The 19111-nt window shown below is 43.5% G+C and overlaps 1 protein-coding gene across 5 annotated transcripts in view; it reads right to left on the bottom strand.

Annotated features, from left to right (window-relative positions):
- The window catches only part of TAOK3 (TAO kinase 3), a 1449622-nt gene that overhangs the window by 734043 nt on the left and 696468 nt on the right, over nt 1-19111 (bottom strand). For all 5 annotated transcript variants that reach the window (XM_086943286.1, XM_086943287.1, XM_086943290.1 and 2 more), the window contains one exon: nt 12479-12592. In XM_086943286.1, coding sequence (XP_086799412.1) covers nt 12479-12592 — 114 coding nt within the window. The remainder of the gene's footprint in view (nt 1-12478; nt 12593-19111) is intronic.

The following is a 19111-nucleotide window of genomic DNA, read 5'->3' on the forward strand; positions in this document are numbered from 1 at the left end:
CCAACCCTGGCGTCGTAGGGCAGCCGCACTAGCAAGCTGGCGGAAACCAGTGCCCGCAAAATCGACTGCGCTGTCAATCATCTCTTCAGATGCTCTTTGTCCGTCCGCGATGAGTTGCAGAGCGTCCGCCTTGGAAGCGTCCGCGATGAGGTTGACTAGGGCAGATATGTCCGACCACATCTGCCGGTCGTAGCGGCCCAAGATGGCTAAAGCATTCGCCGCCAGTACTGTAGTGGAATCCATGGTGGAGAATTTTTGTCCAATGGCGTCTAGGAGCCGAACCTCTCTATCTGGAGGTGCTGTGATTGGAGACGCTGGATTAAGGGCCCGACGCTGTGCCGCTTGAGTTACAACCGAATCCGGCTTAGGGTGAGAGACCAGGCAAGCCGGTGAACGAGTTGGGGCCTTATATTTTTTCTCAAGGCGCGGCACTTGGGCAGGTAACTAATTCGGAGCCTGCATGAGCTTAACTCCCTCCTTCCATATAAAATCGATTATTGGAATCATGTGGACTTGTTTGAAAGGCTGATTTTTGAAGTCGTAGAGGAAACAGTCCTTCTCTCTCTGTGTCCTTGGCAATTTAAAGCGCTGAGCCGCTCGATCCATCAAAGGATGAAAACTGGCAATATCGACTGGAGATTCTCCCGGTTGAGAAGAGGGCGTCTGCATTTGGTAGTTGTCCCACTCTGCCATACCGGTTGAAGCATCATTATTATCCATGTCATCGTGGACCTCTCCGTCCTCCCGTTCTGGAATTGCCTCATCATCCGCATCCTGTGGAAACACAGTAGTGTGAATCTTGACCGACGTTTGAACCTGAGGTGAAGGCGTCGATGCCTAGGCGGCATAACATTTGGCGGAGCTGTCTCAGTAGGTAACGGTCTAGGAGTACCTTGTGACGTTGGTGGAAAACGCCGGTTGTAGTCGTCCAGCATATGCTGGAGATTTGAAATCAAAGGCAAAGTAGCCATTGAGACTTGGACGAACTGTTCCTCAGCGTGAGACTCCTGGTCGCCGCCTTTGTCATCACTGTCAGAATCTTGACATTTGATGATGAGATCGGACTGACTGTGTGCTGCCCCGAAAGTGTCATCCACATCATTACCAGAGTCCGAGTCAGGCTCAGAGGTAGTGACAAACCTAGGTGAAGGAGGCTGCAACTCAGGAGCAGACAACTGGTGGCATGTCAGTGGACGGCGATGGTGTGACGAATCAGTGCCAACGGATGCAGAAACTCAAGTAGATAAAGGCACAAGAGGCAACGAGACAAAAGAAGATGGTGCCACAGTCGACGGTGCCGTTGACGTTATCGTTGACGGTGCTGAATTGGCCGTCGACGAACATGACTTCGATGAATCCAGCATCAAAGGTAGGCTCGTCGACGAAGCTGTCGTCGAGGGAGCCCTCGTCGACGGAGCAGTTGTCGACGGACGTTTCTTAGATGGCAAAGCCGCTGACGAAGTCGTCGACACAGTAGACACCCCTGTAGACGGAGCACTCGTCAACGAAGCTTTAGTCGACGGAGTCTTCGTCGACAGAATCTTCATTGACGAAGATTTTTTGATAGGTTTCGTCGACTATGTTGATTTCTTCGTCGACGAGGTGATAGGAATCGTCGACGAAAAAGTCTGAAAAGCCAAAAAAACTCTCGTCGATGTAGAGGCCGTCGACCAGCCTGTGTTCGGCGAGCTAAAAGCGGACGTCGTCATCAGTGTCGTTGTCGACGATGTATACACTGCAGATCTCGTCGTCGGATCGCATGTAGACGCTCCAGTCGACGACGACGAAGCATGCTTAGTTGTGGAAACACGCTGGGAGGCGGCAGAAGATGCCCGAGAGCCAGGTCTTGTGGGCGTAGCAGTAGTAGGAGCTGGTGGGGACACCACAGAGAGTAAAGGCAGGGCCAGTTTCTTCTTTTTTAGAAAAGGAGAAGGCATATCCTGCACACTACCACGCTTAGAGGCTGAAGAGGAGGGTCCAGATTGAAAACTCTCAGCATCAGACAGAACAGAATCCTTGTCTTTAAGACGTTGGAGCCAAAGGAGGAGACGACCCTCTCTGTCCTTTAGAGTCTTGTTAGAAAAGGTTCTACAAAACTTGCAGCTGCCAACTTAAGGCTCAGGGTAGAGACAATAAATACATTTCTTGTGGGGGTCCCCTTTAAAAAGACGCAACTTCCCACAGGAAGAGCAAGGTCGGAATAAAGACTTCTTACTTGACATGATGAAAGTTCAGGAAACAAGGAGCAGTTGAGGAAAAAAGTGAGCAGAGCTCAGGGAGACTCCTTTCACACGACGTGCAGTAGAAAATCTGAGGGCTTGAGCTTCTGAGGAGAAGGTTCTAGAGGGGGCTGGCGCCTGATTGGCTGTAGTTTGGATCAACATAATGACAATGAAATGTTACAAGTGTTTTCTTTCGCTATCATGCATTCCTATGGAGGAATTGTTTTAGATGTTCAGTTATGTATTTACTTCTAGTTTTTTCTTATGTTATGTTCTCACATATATGTATATTTTTAGCATTTATTGCTATTTTATGTACCGTGGGACTCCCACTTCGACGACTGGGAATATTCAAGCATGTGAATCTATGAAAGACACCCCTAATACTGTAGAACTGGTTGGCTTCCATCACAGTCATCTGTTTGCAACAGTTCTGACAGACCTTATAGCCTTTTGGGGAGAACATTCCTTGCACACTGAGAACATTTCAAGCTGCAAGTCTCAAAGAAACTAAGAGGGAGCTCTGGCTCAGCGTCTGGTGGCATGGAAAGAATGGAACTGACGTCAGCAGACAGAAATGACCCTATGTAGGCCAGAGAGTCATTTTCGGAGCGAAACGGTGTCAGTGTGGAGGCGTAAGTGTGCCACCTTCTAGCGCAAAGAGATACTGCTGAAAAGTTTCTGGTTCCAGTCTGATGTCTGGAGAATATTCAATAGGAGAGGAATCTGGAGCTAGAAGTCATTATCAGAAACAATAATATGAGGACACCTCTCTAGAAAGTAAATATTTCATGCAGCTAAATTTGAGAAACTATACATTTACATTTATTTTCAAGAAAATGAAAATAAGTCAGCTACCTCTAACTGTATTTATCCAGTATTGGTATCTTTCATAGATTCACATGCTTGAATCATTCTCTGTCATCGAAGTGGGAGTCCCACTGTATCATAATCAAGCAGGATCAAAAAACTTTCATAGGCTATAGTGATCTAGGCCATCAGTTTTATAGCCTGTCTATGTCCTTTTAATTTTTTTTAAAGGACCAAGCTTCATCTTTAACCAATCAGCTGCTAGATCACTCGCAAAAGAGGCAGAGTCCCTCAGATTTTCCAACGGAAGTAGGAGAAATATCACAGGTATATGGGGAGTCTCTCCGGGGGGAGGGTGGGTCACAAATAAATCTATTAAATATACCATTAACTGCAGTTACAATTAAGTAACTTACTTTCTTATCCAGTATTGGGGAATCTTTCGTACCCATACTGTCTTAACATGCATAAACATTTGTAAATAATGCCTTAAAAGAGTGTAAAGTTAGAAAAATCATCTATCTTCATATATAAAAATGAAAACATCTTCATTATATGCACTAAGATAAGCATTTAAATGTAAAAATGTAAATAAGCGAAATCGAGAGAAAGGTTAAGCGATCACATATCAACATCAAGGATATTTAACCTTTTAAACATAAAGAAAAAACACCTCTACTTAAACAGGCTCTCTTTATTGGAATAGATGGTGTAATACCGCATGGCCCATGGCTGTGTCACTACGCTGCATTGATTTCAGGCATTAGTGTTGTATGAATGTGTGGATGCTGTTCCACGTGGCAGCATGGGAAATCTTCTCTAGCGAAATGCCTACGAACAGGGCAGCTGAAGTGGAGACTGCTCTCGTCGAATGAGCTTTAGCTTTCTTCACCAAAGGTTTACACACCTTGGTATGGCGAAACTGAATTGCTTCAGCGATCCATCTTGCGATTGTTGGTTTGGTCACAGCTAAGCCTTAATACCCTTGACCGTAGGACACAAATAACTGGTCAGGTTTGCGCCTGTTCTTTGCAAATAAAATTTGAGGCATTGTTTAATGTTCAAAGTGTGAAGAGGCTGTTAAGCCAATGTAGCTAGGTTAAGCAAAAACATCAGAGGAATGACAGGCTTGTTAAAGGGGAATTAAGAAGGAACCTTTGGGATGAACCTTGTGTTCGTTTTAAGAAGCACAAACTCATTAGTGAAGAGGAACTTTCCACATGAGAAACTCAAATTCAGCCCGATGAATAGGCTCGAAAGGCTGCTTCATCAGTTGTGAAAGGACCACATTAATATGCCATTACGGGGGAGGAGGTCACACCGGAGGAAAAGCTCTGAAGAGTACTTTCATGAATTGTTTTACGAGCCTTGTGGAACAGAGAAATAATGTCTGTGAAGATAGTCTGTCCCTTGAGATTGCCACAGGTGGAATTTCCCTGATGCATACACCAGGCCTGACTTCGCCAGGGAGAGAAGGTAAGGTAAGATCTGCTCAGGAGGCGTGTGGAATGGGTCTAAGTTATTTTGCTGACACCACTGACAGAATCTCCCTCACTTTGGCCTGTAAGTCTTGTTGGTTCCTTCCACTGCAGATTTGGAGAAAATATCCCTGCATTCTAGCATTATTCTTAAAATTCCAAAATTCATAGAACTCAGGAGCCAATGCGTGGAACTGGAGAGATGCTGGCTCCGGGTGACATATCTGACCCATGTTCCGAGTTAGGAGGGACAGCGTTGGTAGGAGACAAATGGGCATATCTAAAAGGAGGAGAAGCTCTGAAAACCAGTGTCGTCTGGGCCACTTTGGAGTGATCAACAGGAGACAACAGTTTTCTGCCTTCATCTTGGTGAGGACTCTGGGAATCAGTGGGATGGGGGAAAAGTGTACGCATAAATCTAGGATCAGAGGATCAAAAGGGCATCCCCTTGGACCCTGGGAGAGGAAATCGACTAGCGTAGAACTCGCATTTTGTATTGGTTTCCATCACAATGAAATTCAGCGCATTTTTCCTCCACAATAAGTATATATTATGTTCGGCTGCTGCTGGTCGGCTTCCCACTCGTGGCTGTTGTCTTTGGACCTGCTTAGGACATCCACAATCTGTCTGTGGATTCCAGACAGATACTCTGCCTTTAAGGATATCTTGTGAGCTGTGAACCAATCCCAAAGCTCATGGGCTGCCTGAGATAATGTGAGAGATCGGGTTCTTCCTGGTTTGTTGATGTAATAAACGCTGGTTGTATTGACAGTATGAAGCAGCACGGAGAAGTTTGCAATCCTTGGGAGGAAAGGCATGCAGGGGGAGAAAAATGGCTTTGAGCTCCAATCTGTTGATGTGTAGAGACTTTTGACTTGTCGACCTCCTTACATGGATTTGAAGGTCTTGACTTAAAATTCCTTTTAAATAACTTTCTAAAACTTTAAAAAAATGTTTTACTTAATGTCAATTTATGGCCATCATTATATTTAAAGGTTCATGACTCACAATTTGGGGATTTTGCCTAGCTAAGGGGGCTGGGGTGCTCAAGGACATAATGAACACTTCGCGCAGCTTGGAAGCAGACCTCAAGGCATTAGAGAAAAAGCTGGCTACGCATCCGGATGGCCCCACACAACTCAAGTTTAGTGAAACACTTAAAGAGTACACAGACTTAGCACAGAGGGAAATGCACTTTAGGGGAAGACACTGGCTGGCCAGGCGTTATGGAGAAGGAGAGAGGCAGGGTAAGTCACTAGCCAACACGATCCAAAAACCACGCTTTTCCAACCACGTGCTGGAACTCGAAGATGTGGGAGGAGTGGTGTACAGATACACTACACACATACTCAATGGGTTTAGTGCGCATTATGCTCGACTATACACCCCAAGCAGGACAGGCGAGCTAGTCTTGGAACAGTACCTAGGGGACGAGTCGTTGGGATTGCTAGGTGACATGCAGAGGAAGTTTTTATGTGCCCCGTTTGAACTGGATGAGGTCAGAGATGCAATCATGCATATGCAACCTGGGAAAGCCATTGGCACGGATGCCATCCCTATAGAGTTTTACAAAACTTATATTGATCAAATAGCACCCATTTTGAGGGAAGTATATGAGGATGCTTTGGATACAGGGTGCCTCCCCCCTTCCATGAGGGAGGTCCTCATAGTCTCGCTCTTAAAACCAAGGAAACCACCTCAGCACTGTGATTCCTACAGACCATTATCACTTCTCAATTGTGATGTTAAAATTCTAGCCAAGCTCATAACCACCAGGCTTAGTTTGCTGATGGAAAATTTAATACTTCCTGACCAGTCTGGCTTTGTGCCCGGGAGAGCCACATCACACAACCTACGAACTCTCAATACTATATTAAACAATGTCTCCCCAGATTTACCTTTAGCTGAAATCTTCTTAGATGCCACATAGGCTTTTGATACTCTCGAATGGGATTACATATTTGGGGTAGTGTTACGAATGGGCGTTCCACCACTCTTTCTCTCCTGGATACAGCTTTTATATCACTCCCCAGTCGCCAAAGTACTTATCAACGGGCGAACTCTAATGCTTTACCGATTACGAAAGGTACCCGACAGGGATGCCCACTCTCCCCTTTACTTTTTGCGCTTGCAGTTGAGCCGCTGGCGGCGAAACTGCGCCAGCACCATAAGGACGAGGTGCTGCAGTGCAACATGAGGCAGATGCTAATATCCTTATATGTGGACGATATCACTTTGTATATTTGAGATCCGCAAAATAATCTTAACCGAATTCTTCAGGGGTTCATAGTGTTTGGGAGACTCTCTGGGATCCAAATTAATTGGGGTAAATCCTGCATTTTCCCTCTAACAGCAGCAGAAACCCGCTGTCCGTTGGACTACCCTTTGGAATGGTGTGCGGACTAACTGAGATACTTAGGCGTCCGAGTTACCAGGGACAGAGATGAATTAATGCGGCGTATGAGTTACCAGGGACAGAGATACGGTTCCGATTGAAGGCGCGTTGTATGGAGAGCTTACTGGGAAGAGGGGAGACATATCTACCACTGTTACGTGCACAACAATGGCCTGGACACGTATAGGACAACAGTTAAACGCTCCTCTGCTATATTCACTACTGTTGCCACTTACATATCATCCCCGCATTCCCATTCTCCAGAAAACAGTCTTTCAGAAATTCCAGGAGCGCACACACATCAAAACTTGGGGTGACATGTACCATGAAGGTCAGTTTCGGAAGATGGAGCATGTCCTTCAGGGCGTGCAGCAGACGCCGCTCACTGTATTTTTAAACATTCGACTCAGACAAGGAGTTCGCTCCATAACACCGGATTTCCCAACCGAACCCACGGCTCTAGCCCCACGGCAACTAGTCCTCCAATGCACGAGGGCCAAACGCTTAGTATCACTAATATACCGGACAGTGCACACGCAAAAAGAGGAACCACCCGCATTAGCTAGAGCTGGGCTTTGATTTGACAGATGAAAAATGGGAATATTGCTCTGCACAGACAGAACAGGTTTCAGCCAGTAGTAGACTTAGCATAATCCACTACAAATTCCCACACAACATGTACTACACCCCAGCACGAATGCATAGGTACAAGCTGAGCGAGAATTATAGGTGTGACAGGTGCAAAGCCCTAGGAGCGGATTTCCTACACCTAGCCTGGGACTGCCCGAGAACACATGACTACTGGGACTCAGGTTTTCGGCACCTTGAGTCTAATGGTAGACACACATATTGAACCAACACCATTACTAGCTCTGTTAGGATACACCAAACCGATACGTGCGGTGCACCGCAGATACGTAGCCCTTGCACTATTAAAGGCAAAGAGAAGGGTAGCATGTTGGTCGGGCAGGGGAAGGGCACCCAAGTTCAAAGTTTGGATAGACGACTTGGTGTATTGCCAAGAGAAGCTCTCAACATATGCTGAACTGTTACCTGCAACATTTGGGCCACCCTGCAGGGATACTTGCTAACGCACACGCGGGCAGATTCTACAGAGGCATAGTTGGGGTACCCGCATTATGAAATACCTCATGCACTAGTGGCACCAGAGCTGGTTAAAGGCTCAGAGGGTGGTGGGGATGACAGAATGGCAACGGACTCCACCACTAACTAATGACGAAATGTAAAAACTATGCTATAAGCAGAGCTTCCTGTTGATTCTGTTATGTCTTGCCATAGACTATTGTGCTCTGTGCCTTTCTGTTTCCTATGTAAATAACATCTGGTGTCATACTGGCTATTGTTGAGCAACAGAAAAGCTTTGTGGAAATGTATATTATATTGAACTGAACTGTGCCTTAATGTATCCTTGCCGGGGCCATTGATGAACACGTATGGTTTTGTTTGCAACAAAAACAATAAAAAGAATTTTAAAAAAAAGGTTCATGACTGCAGGGCACTGTGTCAATGATTTTCAGTCCAGCTTTTTTATTAATCCGTGGGGAACATGCTCTTTCTTTTAGCAACTAGTTCAATAAAATTTGTAACCCGACAATTTAATTTTGTTTTGCTAGAGTTGAAGCACAGTTTGACCGCCTGTCTACATGTTCGAACACCATGTAGTTTGAACGATGGACACAATAAATCGTACCTCAGGTCCTTTCGTTTGGAGCAGATACAGATTACTAGGAGGATATCTTCCTTGCCAGCTTTGCACAAGCAACAGTATTGCAGAGAGGTTTTTCTTTCCCAGGGCGGGAGATGGAGGGCAGCTGGAATTACACCTAGGTGCAGTTTTAAAAACTTTTCCTTGGTCTTTAGATTTATTCCGATGTTAAGATACTCTTGAGGCTGCAGTACTGCATAGTCTCCAAGTGTAATCCAGCGGTGTGTTCTTTTGGATAGTGTCTTCTTGTCATGAATAGAGGAGATGATACGTACTGATTTTTTTAAAAGTCAAAAGATCAGTTGAGATGTCCCAGAGGTCTGACAGTCCCAAGATTTGGAGTGAATCAAATAAGTAGTCTCTGGCAGAGGACTTTGATTGGCGAAGCAGCTATTCCCATAAATTTGAGTTTAAAGAACCAACCTCAGCACTCTGAATCTTGTGCCAGGTAGTAACATACAAGCCCCGTCTATCCAGTGTTTGTTTTAACAGACCAAATTCAAGCTGGATTTGTGCTGGAGAAACGTATCTTGGCAGATTGAAGATTGGCCTGTATGAGTTTGCTATCACTATGTCCAATAGTACTGCATCCTTGCTGCTGCTGCTACTGCGGCCATGCACTTGGTGACTATCCGAGGTGCAGACTTTAGACCGCACTAGAGGACCTTGAGTAGGTAATGGGTACCAGCTACTGTGAAGATATTTGCAGGGTTTGGGATGGATGGGGATATGGAAGCAAGAATCTTGAAGGTCTAGAGAAGTGATGAAGCCTCCGCTTTTGAGGCAGAGAGTTATCATCCGTAAGGACTGGTTGCAGAGGAATTTGTTCAGTTTCTTGATATCTAGGATCGGTCTCCATTACCCTGATTTCTTGCGGATGAGAAAAAAAAGGGAGTAGAAACCTTTTCCCTTCTGCACTTTTGGGACCTTCTCTATTACCACTTTTGAGAGCATTAAAAGATCTTCATGAAGCAATAAATGAAAACGAGGGGGAGGGGCTCCCTTTGGCGGAGTAGTTGGTGGTCTTTCTGTAAACTGCAGGGTATGGTCATAGGTGACAAGGTCAATTACCATCTGATTGAGATGATGGCTTGCCGATGAGGAAGGTAATGGGATATCGTGTACCAACGGGATGAGAAGATGCCGCAGTTGGTACCGGGAGAAGGTCACTGTTTGCGACTGGTGTCTGAGAGGGCGATCATCTGCCAGGCCCTTGTTGCTGGTATCATGTCTTGTACTGTGGCTGGTATGACTGGTATTGTTGTGAGCGTTGGTATCCGCCTATATAAGAGGAGAAACCAAAACCCCAAGCCCCTCAGATAGGAACCTTGCGGTATTGGAGAGTGCCTATTGATTTTGCAGTATCGGCGTCCATCTTAATGTCAAGGAGAGCGTCATCGATGTGCTTGTCAAACAGTGGGTCACCGTTGTAAGCCATGTCCAATATTTTTGATTGGACCTCAGGTCGAATTGAGGTAACTTTTAGCCACCCTTAGCATCGTAAGACAGCTGCATCAGCTAGCTGACAGTAGCCTGTGGAGGAGATGTCCATTGCACAGTCTATCATTACCGACAATGTCTGATATCAGACAACATCTGGCAGTCATAGCGGCCTAGAATGGAGAGGTTGATGGCTTCCCATATCGTGATTGCGGACATGGTCAAAAACCTTTTTCCGACGTTATCTTGATGGCATGCATCCTAGTCAGGTGGTGCGGAAATAGGAGTAGATGGGTTTTGTGAGCTGTGCTAAAGGGGCCACCATCATCATCCAACTCCCTTAATGTCCAGTAGGAGGCTAGGAGGCAGAAGAGAGATCTTGCTAGGTGATGTAACCTTAGGGTGGAGAAAGGTCCTGGAGATCTTAGAGATTTTTATCACCATTGATGGAGGCATCGATAGTGCCATTGTTGGAGGAATTATCATGGTCAAAGTCATCAACAGGACCACCGTTGATCGGGAAAATATCGATGGGATCATTGCAGACAGGGGCATTGTCAGAACTATACTCAACAGCAGTGACGTCTATGGGATCGTAGTCAATGAGGGAGTCGACAGGAACTTAGTGGATGCCTGGATCTTTGTTGATGAGATGGGAGTGGCGATGGCTGCTGTTGTTTTCACTGTCAAAGGAAAAGACGGCGAGATGGTAGTGACGGTCATCGACGATAAGGTGTCAACAGAGAGGTCATCGTCAATGGGGATTTTGAAGTGGATTTATGCCTCATAGGGTCGGTAGAGGTAACATGACACCAGTCTCTGTCATAAGGTGTCGATGAACCAGGTAAAGAGGTCTTTGAGGAGAAATGTTTTTGTTTCTCTTTTTACTTGGAGCTGTGAGGTTGATAGGAAGTCTTGATAGAATTTCTGAACATTTCTGAAACTCCTTCAAGAGATCTAGTCCTCTTGTATGTATGTATGTATGTATTGCAATTTATATAGCGCACGTATCACCCGAAGGCATCAAGGCGCTTGCCTTGGGAACCCGTCCTGGTATTCCCCTGTGAGATAATCCCAGCAGGGTATCCACAAGGTGAAAGCCAGGCATCCCGCCGCGAGGGGCCATAGTGGAGATTAAGCAAGCTATTGTCCAGAGTCGCAGAGTGTGAACCCGTGAGTCGAGTAGGCACCGGATCGAAAATTATCGAGTCCGTGGAATTTTTGAGCCCAAGACCCGCCGAGGCGGGGAATTGAACCCTGGTCCAGGACCGATCTCAGCTTCCGGGTCTGCCGCCTCTAACCCCTGAGCCACACTTCTCCACTTCTCACACTTCTCTTGTGAGACCTGGCAGAGGAATCACTGTCTTCCTCAAAAGATGTTTTCTGAGTCTTGATCTTCTGAAGCCATAGGAGTACTCTCCCTTTCCTGTCCCTCAAAGATTTTGAGGGGAAAGTATGGCAAATCTTGCACTCCCTTACCTCATGCTTTAGATGGAGGCGGTAAAGGCAGTCCTTATGTGGGTCATCCACATGAACACTCTTCTTCCCAGGTCTTGCACGGACGGAAAAGCCCTTGACTGCTAGACATATTGGAAATATTCAAGTTGAATATAGCTTTTAAAATGAGAATACTGAGCAGGGCTCAGGGAGACTCCCTTCACACATGACGTGCAGTGAAAATCTGAAGGACTCCGTCTCTCTTGGCAGTGTTATAGAGGGTGCCAGCAACTGATTGGTTTTAGCTAAAGTTTGGTCCTTTTTTTTTTTTAAAGGACATAGGTAGGTTATTAAACACACGGCTAAGAGCCATTATAGCCTTTGATAGGTTTTTGTTACTGCTTGATTATGATACCGTAGGACTTCCACATAGACGACGGGGAATTTTCGGAAACCCTGTTCAGGCGAAAACTTAAGACCTATCTCTTCAGACGCTAATTACTGTTGACTGCTCACGGACACCCTACCTACCACAGCGCGGGGACACGCCTTGGGCGTAAACCAGGCGCTTTACAAAACTCCCTAATAATAATAATAATAATAATGATTTAAGCATGTTGATCTATGAAAGATACCCCAATGCTGGATAGACTTGAAGTGGCACAAAACTTATTTTGGTAAACGTGTGTGCAGCTTTTCTTTGGATAGAGACTTTTCATGTGTCTTTAGTGCACATAGCCTTACATGTGGTACATACAGATCTATCATTATTGCACACAGAGGGAAAAATCTTGTTTGTTAACGTAGGCCTTGAAAGTTGGTTGGGGTCAGAAAGTTGCAATTTTAAGAAAGATTCTTAACATTTGGAGCCACATTTCATACTCATCATATTTAATCATATTTAATAATATAAATGATCATAGGAAAGATCTTTTGATAAGGAAATATGCTATTTAGAAGGACCACATACCAGTAAGGTGTCCCCACAAACGAGTTGGCAGGTGAGGCTATGGAAGCGGACCCGAAATCAGCAAGCTTGACCTGGCCAGGTTCAGTGAGGAGAATATTCCCAGCTTTGACATCCCTGTGAAAGATACAACAAAAACACAAGAACCATTCAGAAAATAGTCACTTTATTATGATTTATTGGGGACGATGCAGATGGAAAGTTTAGGTAAAGCCTAGTGCTGCAGATAATCTGCATGGGTACGCCACTGCTGCATATCTAAGTACAACCAATTCCAGCACACAGCTGTGATGATTTTTAGCACATACAAATGTAATTTTGCAGTGACTCGACAGACTTGCAGTACCTCCTATGGCAGTTGTGTATCCCACTGAAATAACGTGTACTTTCAACAATAGTAGACCTTTCATTATGACACAAAGTGATGAAGTTCACTAACATAAGTACTATTTAAATGTACAGTGGAAAATTGATGGAAAGAAAACAATACTCCAAAAGAATATCAATCTGAGGCTTCCCTACCGCAAACTACTTCAAGTTCAAATTTCCATCTTTTCACGTGGCATACCTCCAGACTTTTGCATTATGTTGCTGAAAATGTTTTTGTTGGCCATAGAACTCTGTGCACTTTACGCCTATAAACCAGTGGTAAAGTGCCTGTGCTCTCCTTTTTAAAGATGGTAAAACTGGTACACACCTAACTGGCATATTTTATTTGCTGGCAAGTCCCTTGTTTATGGTAGCACCTGTACAATTGTTCTGCAAATTAATTGTTACTAGTTGGAAGCAGCACTCATTGTACCACCCACTAATGTAGCACAAAACAAGTCTGCCACTGCAGTCTGGGCGTGTAGTTTTAAACTGGCGATACGAGCTGACAAAATCAACCTTTTGTCAGGCTTAAAGCTTCCTTTTTAACACGTATAAGTCACTCCTAAGTGTCCACAGAGCCGGAAATGCATAGTATTTAAAAGATAGGACATGTACATTTAATGCAGGCAGTGAAAATCCTTCAAAGTCGTATTTCACTGTGGCACAGCTGGCTCTCCTATAGGTTAAACCTACGACGGGAAATGTTGTTTGTTTTGCACATCGTTAATGATTCATGGTAGTGCCCGACTACCAAGTTTAAACAGAGAGTGTTAATCCATTTTGCTTTAGGCTCCTTATAAGCTTGGCAGAAAAATAATATATGCTTATCCTTTTCATAGGTGGTATTATATACAGGGTACACGCTAGACCCACATTCTGGTACTAACCAACTGCTCACAAACGATGCAAATAGGAGCATGACTAGTCTAAATTGCACACACAACTTTCGACAAATAGTGGGTTCAAACCAGTAAAACTTCTTCAAAGTTGTAATAATGTTTTATATTTAAAAAAGGAGTTTGTTAATATACCCAATACAGGTCAATTCATTATTTTTCCCGAGGCAGAGTACCAGAATCTTTCCTTTGAATAAATATAATTTCAAAATCTTTATTTCGGTCCATTCCAACCATAAAGAATACATTAAAAAAAACACTTTTCATTTAGAATAGAAATAATATAGGCCTATTGATATAGTACAACACAATAGGGACATTTAAAAAATGGTAATAATTTAACCTTTTCCAGCCTCGCCGTTAAAACTTTTCACTACAATACAATTAAAATAGCAACAAAAGCTAGGCAATCAAGATAAGACGACATTATTTTAAAACATATATTTTTATCCATACATGTATCCAATATTGTTGCATGACCGTTTCAATTGTGCAATAACTTGGAATGAATCGTTTCAGAAACACATTTCCCCAATAAACGACCATATATCATAAAGTGCAAGTGCAGAGCTCTCTAATAACATTTAATTATCTTTACATATTCTTTAACGGTTATAGATTCAGTCCAACCTTAGCTCTGATAAGACTCACATTAAATAAGTATTTACTAACACCAAAAACAATCAACTGTGAGGTATCTGTTTTCAATATATGTTCCGCCTCGCTACAGCATCTAATATTCAAGTTCATACAAACTGGCTTAATCCACTTTTTCCTTGGTGTATCGTATGCGGGACAGAACAATAGTATATGTAGATTGTTTTCCTTGATCTCGTTTGGACATAGTGCGCACATTTCGCTACTTTTACCATAGTGATTATTGCTGCATCTGGATTTTTTGGAGTTTGTTTGAAGCACCCCATATCTAAATTTCATAAATAAAGATTTTGCTAATTGGGGACATACCTCATCCAAAAAAGGTTTGAAGTGAGCTACATCTTTAAAAAGAAGGAATCTTGATGTTAATTACCCCGTAGAAGAGTGATGTAGCACGCTGTTGTTTATATAAGCCCAGAACGTAGACTAGTAATTTCTTGCAAGCCAGTGTCAACTGGGATGGTTTATCCCAGAAATAAGATAAGATAGATTAGGGAGAGGATGTAGCCTTACGGCTAGAGCAGTCGACCTCGAAGCTGGGGAACGGGGTTCGAGTCTCGGCAAGACGCTCAGCATCCTGTGATTCTGGGCAAATCACTTAATCTCCCGTGCCTAAAATAAAATAAATGAATGTGTCCGTCTAAAGTAACTGGTGCTCATGTAAAGCGCTCTTTTCATCATCCATGAAACAACGTGAAAACATGAAATCATGAAACGTCTCTATCCAGTTGTGTTTTGTGTTTTGCTGGTCCGGCACCGGGAAACCCTTTGTGGGTAGCTGTGAGCCTTACAAGTGTTATAAAATAAAATAAATAAATACACGTGTTTGAGCCATGGAATGTCCCTGCTCTGATCAACTTTCATGATCTCCTCTAGGCCTTCCTTGTAATGTGATAGTTCTGGGGTTGACCATAACCTCACCCAGAATAGGAGAGGTCTTAGTAGAGTGTGATGGTCGGTGCGTTTGATGTTTAAATCCATGACAATCGGGATTAGGGGTGTTCTGGTGGGGAGACTTAGTAATTTTCACACAAAAAATGTGTTCTCACAATTCAAAATTCTTTTTGCAGTGAGGCCCCATATTCCAGCTCCCTAAAGAGAAGCTGATTGAGCTTTGTGTTTAAATACCTCTAGGGCGGGGGACACTGCTTTCGAAATACTGGCCCCATGTTTCTTTAAAATGGGAAATTAATTTTGAAGCACAATTATCTTATTTTTTTCCAGTTGTGACTTCCAAGACAGTTTAGTATCTAGTGTGATGCATAAATAGTTAAAACTTTGCACATACTCTAATTTCTGGTTATTAAGTTCTTTTTAAAAGATCTATGTGGGTTAATTGACATGTATTTGGTTTTGGAAGAATTAATTTCAAGACCTTTCATGGTGCAATATGTATGAAATGAGTCCATTAGACATTGCAATCCTTTTAAAGTTTGTGAGATTAGAATGGTATAATAAGCATATAAACGTGCTGGTACCCTATCGCCCCCCAACTTAGGATCATCATTCGAGTAGCCATTCAAATAATTGGGGATGTCGTTTACATACAGTGAGAACAGAGTGGGTGCTAGTACACACCGGGGGCCCACCCCTTCTCACCGGTATTGCCTTGGCAAGTTCACCCCTCGGGACCCATCTTACTTTAGCAAAGTTATCATAATGGAGCCTAATTATTTGTTCAAGTAGTTCGCCTGGCACCCCTTGACGTCTCAACAAATCCCACAATAGGTAACAGGGTACAAGGTCGAATGCTGCCTTTAGATCTACAAAGGCAATGTACAAGTGACCCTTCCTTAGATTTATGTATTTCCAGCACAGACATGTAAATCTAAAAACCTAGTAAATCGTGCTGGTTTTGATTCTAAATCCTGCTTGAAATTTTGAAAATACATTATTCTCTTCAATCCACTTACTTAATCTATTTAAAATGTGCCTAGCAGCATTTAAAAAAAAATATCTATTAACCTAATAGGGCGATAATGTGCTGGATCATATCGGTTGCCCTTCTTAAAAATCGTAATAATTTTTGCCCCTTTCCATGTTTATGCAATAGTGTCTGCAAAAATGTTAGATACTTGTCATGGACTGGCTATTCCCTAGAATATGAGACCACTTTACAGCTCGTCGATTATTTCTTAGTATGGTGTCATCCTCATAAATACTATTATCTCTGCCACCCATAAGAGTGGAAGAGAAAGGTTGAGGCAGGGGACGATGGTCACTCACAGTTCTAGGGTTTTTTTTTAAGTCAAGAGCGTATGGCCAGAACTCTATCGACACCAGTATGTAATCTATATTGCTCCGGGAGCTGCCTCTACAAAGTGTAAATGCATTTGGTCTGTCGGAGGGCAATCCACCATTACATGCTCTTAATCCATGACCCGTAGTGAGATTTAAAATGTGTGCGACTGCTACGGTGCACCGCACTTCCCTGTTGCTTTCTATGGCAGGAATAATGTTTGCCAAGTCTTCACTCTCAAAAAGATTGTCGAAACCCACCACCGGTTCATAATTACAATTAAGGTCTCCACCAACAATTACCCTATTTTTTGGCCCTAAAGTACTTAGAAAAGAATCAAGCTGTTCTATTGCTAATGATTCTTTAGAAGCAGGGCTTGGTCTATTGTAGATGTTAATTAAGTATAAATTCTTGCCGTCCAGAGTAACCATTTTTACGCCAATCATATCCTGTGACGGTACATACAGTGGGACAGTATCGATTTTGAGGGTAATCTTTATCCAAATTACAAGGCCCCCTGATGGCCTGCCTTTTGTTGATAAGCTAGCATTCGCACTAAATGTCTTGAATCCCACTCTATGGGGGGTTCCAATGACCAGGTCTCCTGCAGGAGGCAGATATCACTCTGTTCTATGTATTCGTTCCATACCATGTCTGGTAAGTTCCTGTTTAGCCCTGCTACGTTCCACGAAGTAAGACGTACTTCCATCTGCTTACTTGGATCTATGGTCAATTGCAACCCAGTTTCCATATTACCTTGCAGAGAAATATGCATGTTAGTTTCCATTGACTGATCTAAGTGTAACTCTAAAGAAGAGGTTTGAAAACTAGGTAAAGACCATACTCTCACCTGCTTAGATAGTTCATGAATCCCATCAACTTTTGTAGCACGCTGTGGAACTTCTACGTTTTGTACATACAAGGAGTGACACTGGGCCATGTTGTTATTTAACTGGGTAATGACAAGTCCATTATTCACTCTAAAAAGGAGGGTTTTTTGTTATCAATCTATAGAATCTAATGAAGATAGTCCCTCAAATCTATTTGAAAGTGAAACAGAAGTGTCTGCATCATTGACACTATTTCCATAGGGAGGTCTGTAGAAGTATCCAAGGGGAAGAACACAGACACTAGTATTTCAGAGGGATATCTCCTCTCCTATATTCAGCAGATTCCGAACCATTTGGGGGCGTCTAAAGTTAATCACCACGAAGTCACCCGTTATGGTCTTTGATGTTTCGCCTACCCACCCTACCCTGCGAACCATGAGAATATCATCAGTGAGAATTTCATCAGTGTTTAGTATGTTGAATTTTTTAAATTTCGCTGTTATATTCCATGGGCTGAACCAAGACTCTTTTTGTTCTCTTCTTAGAACGGGGACCCCGGCTAAAATTAGCACATAGAGGCAAGAAGCTGGGGGCAATCTTAAGACGACAGTGTTTGGAATTAGGTCTGTGCATTTAGGACTATATGTTACTGCCCAACCAGAGTGGATGCCTAGTCCATTTGGGAGCTCCTTGTGCAGAATGACTATCAAGCAAACTCCCTTGGTTTCCATTTATGTCCATGGCCCACCCTGTATGCTGCCCACCCTATTGTTAGCTGTAGCGTGGAAATTTGACAAGGGTGTGTCCCTGCCCACATGGCTCATGTTGTTTATTTTGCCCTTGCCAAATAAAACCGGGCCCTCGCTTGTGAAGGTAATTGTGTTGGTAATTGACGTTGTTTAGTTTGGTGCCCTCCTTCGTGAATGCTGGAACAGACAGCGCCACTCCTGTTCTTCAAATGGCCTATAGTGGTGTTCAGCTGCTCTATCTTCTTATCCAATTAACTTAGTTTCTCGTTCATAAGTTAGACAATCTGAGTTAGCATAACCCCATGTGCCGACTTGTATGGACATTTTGATAATTCGCTCTATGTTCCCAACAATTGCTTCCCATTTGTGGGACATGCAGAGCATGATCTACCTCAGTTTGTGGGCTGAATAAATATAGTATTGGGTGGGATAGATGATATGCTTCACCAGTAATCTCTGAGCCCCAAGTTGTCTCATGAAGATTTAATGTACCTCAGCCAAGGTGCATTGGTCGCTGGAGGACTACCAATAATGTCACACATCCCCAGTCTAAAATAATAGAATTCTTTTTTGGTCTAGATTCTAACCCTGTATAGAATAGGCCTACGCTTGGCATAATCAATTAACGGTTTTAGAGCTAGGTCTATGTGCAAGGGCAAAAGTGGAGTACTCTTCTGTAGCCTTAGCAAGGATCTTATAAAATTGTTCTTGGTTGTTGCGAGAACTCAAACTTCACAGTGGTCCCACAGTTCCACTCCATTGAGACCACCATTAACAACATGTGCTCTAGAGATCTAAAGAGCAGGGGATACAGGGTGAGTTGAGGCTCTTCTAGTAAACTTAATTATGGCAGCAGCCCTATGGTTTATAAACAGCTTACTCTTTGTAATCTG

The sequence above is a fragment of the Lissotriton vulgaris genome, chromosome 11 (genome assembly GCF_964263255.1).
Source record: "Lissotriton vulgaris chromosome 11, aLisVul1.2, whole genome shotgun sequence".
NCBI classification, from domain to species: domain Eukaryota; kingdom Metazoa; phylum Chordata; class Amphibia; order Caudata; family Salamandridae; genus Lissotriton; species Lissotriton vulgaris.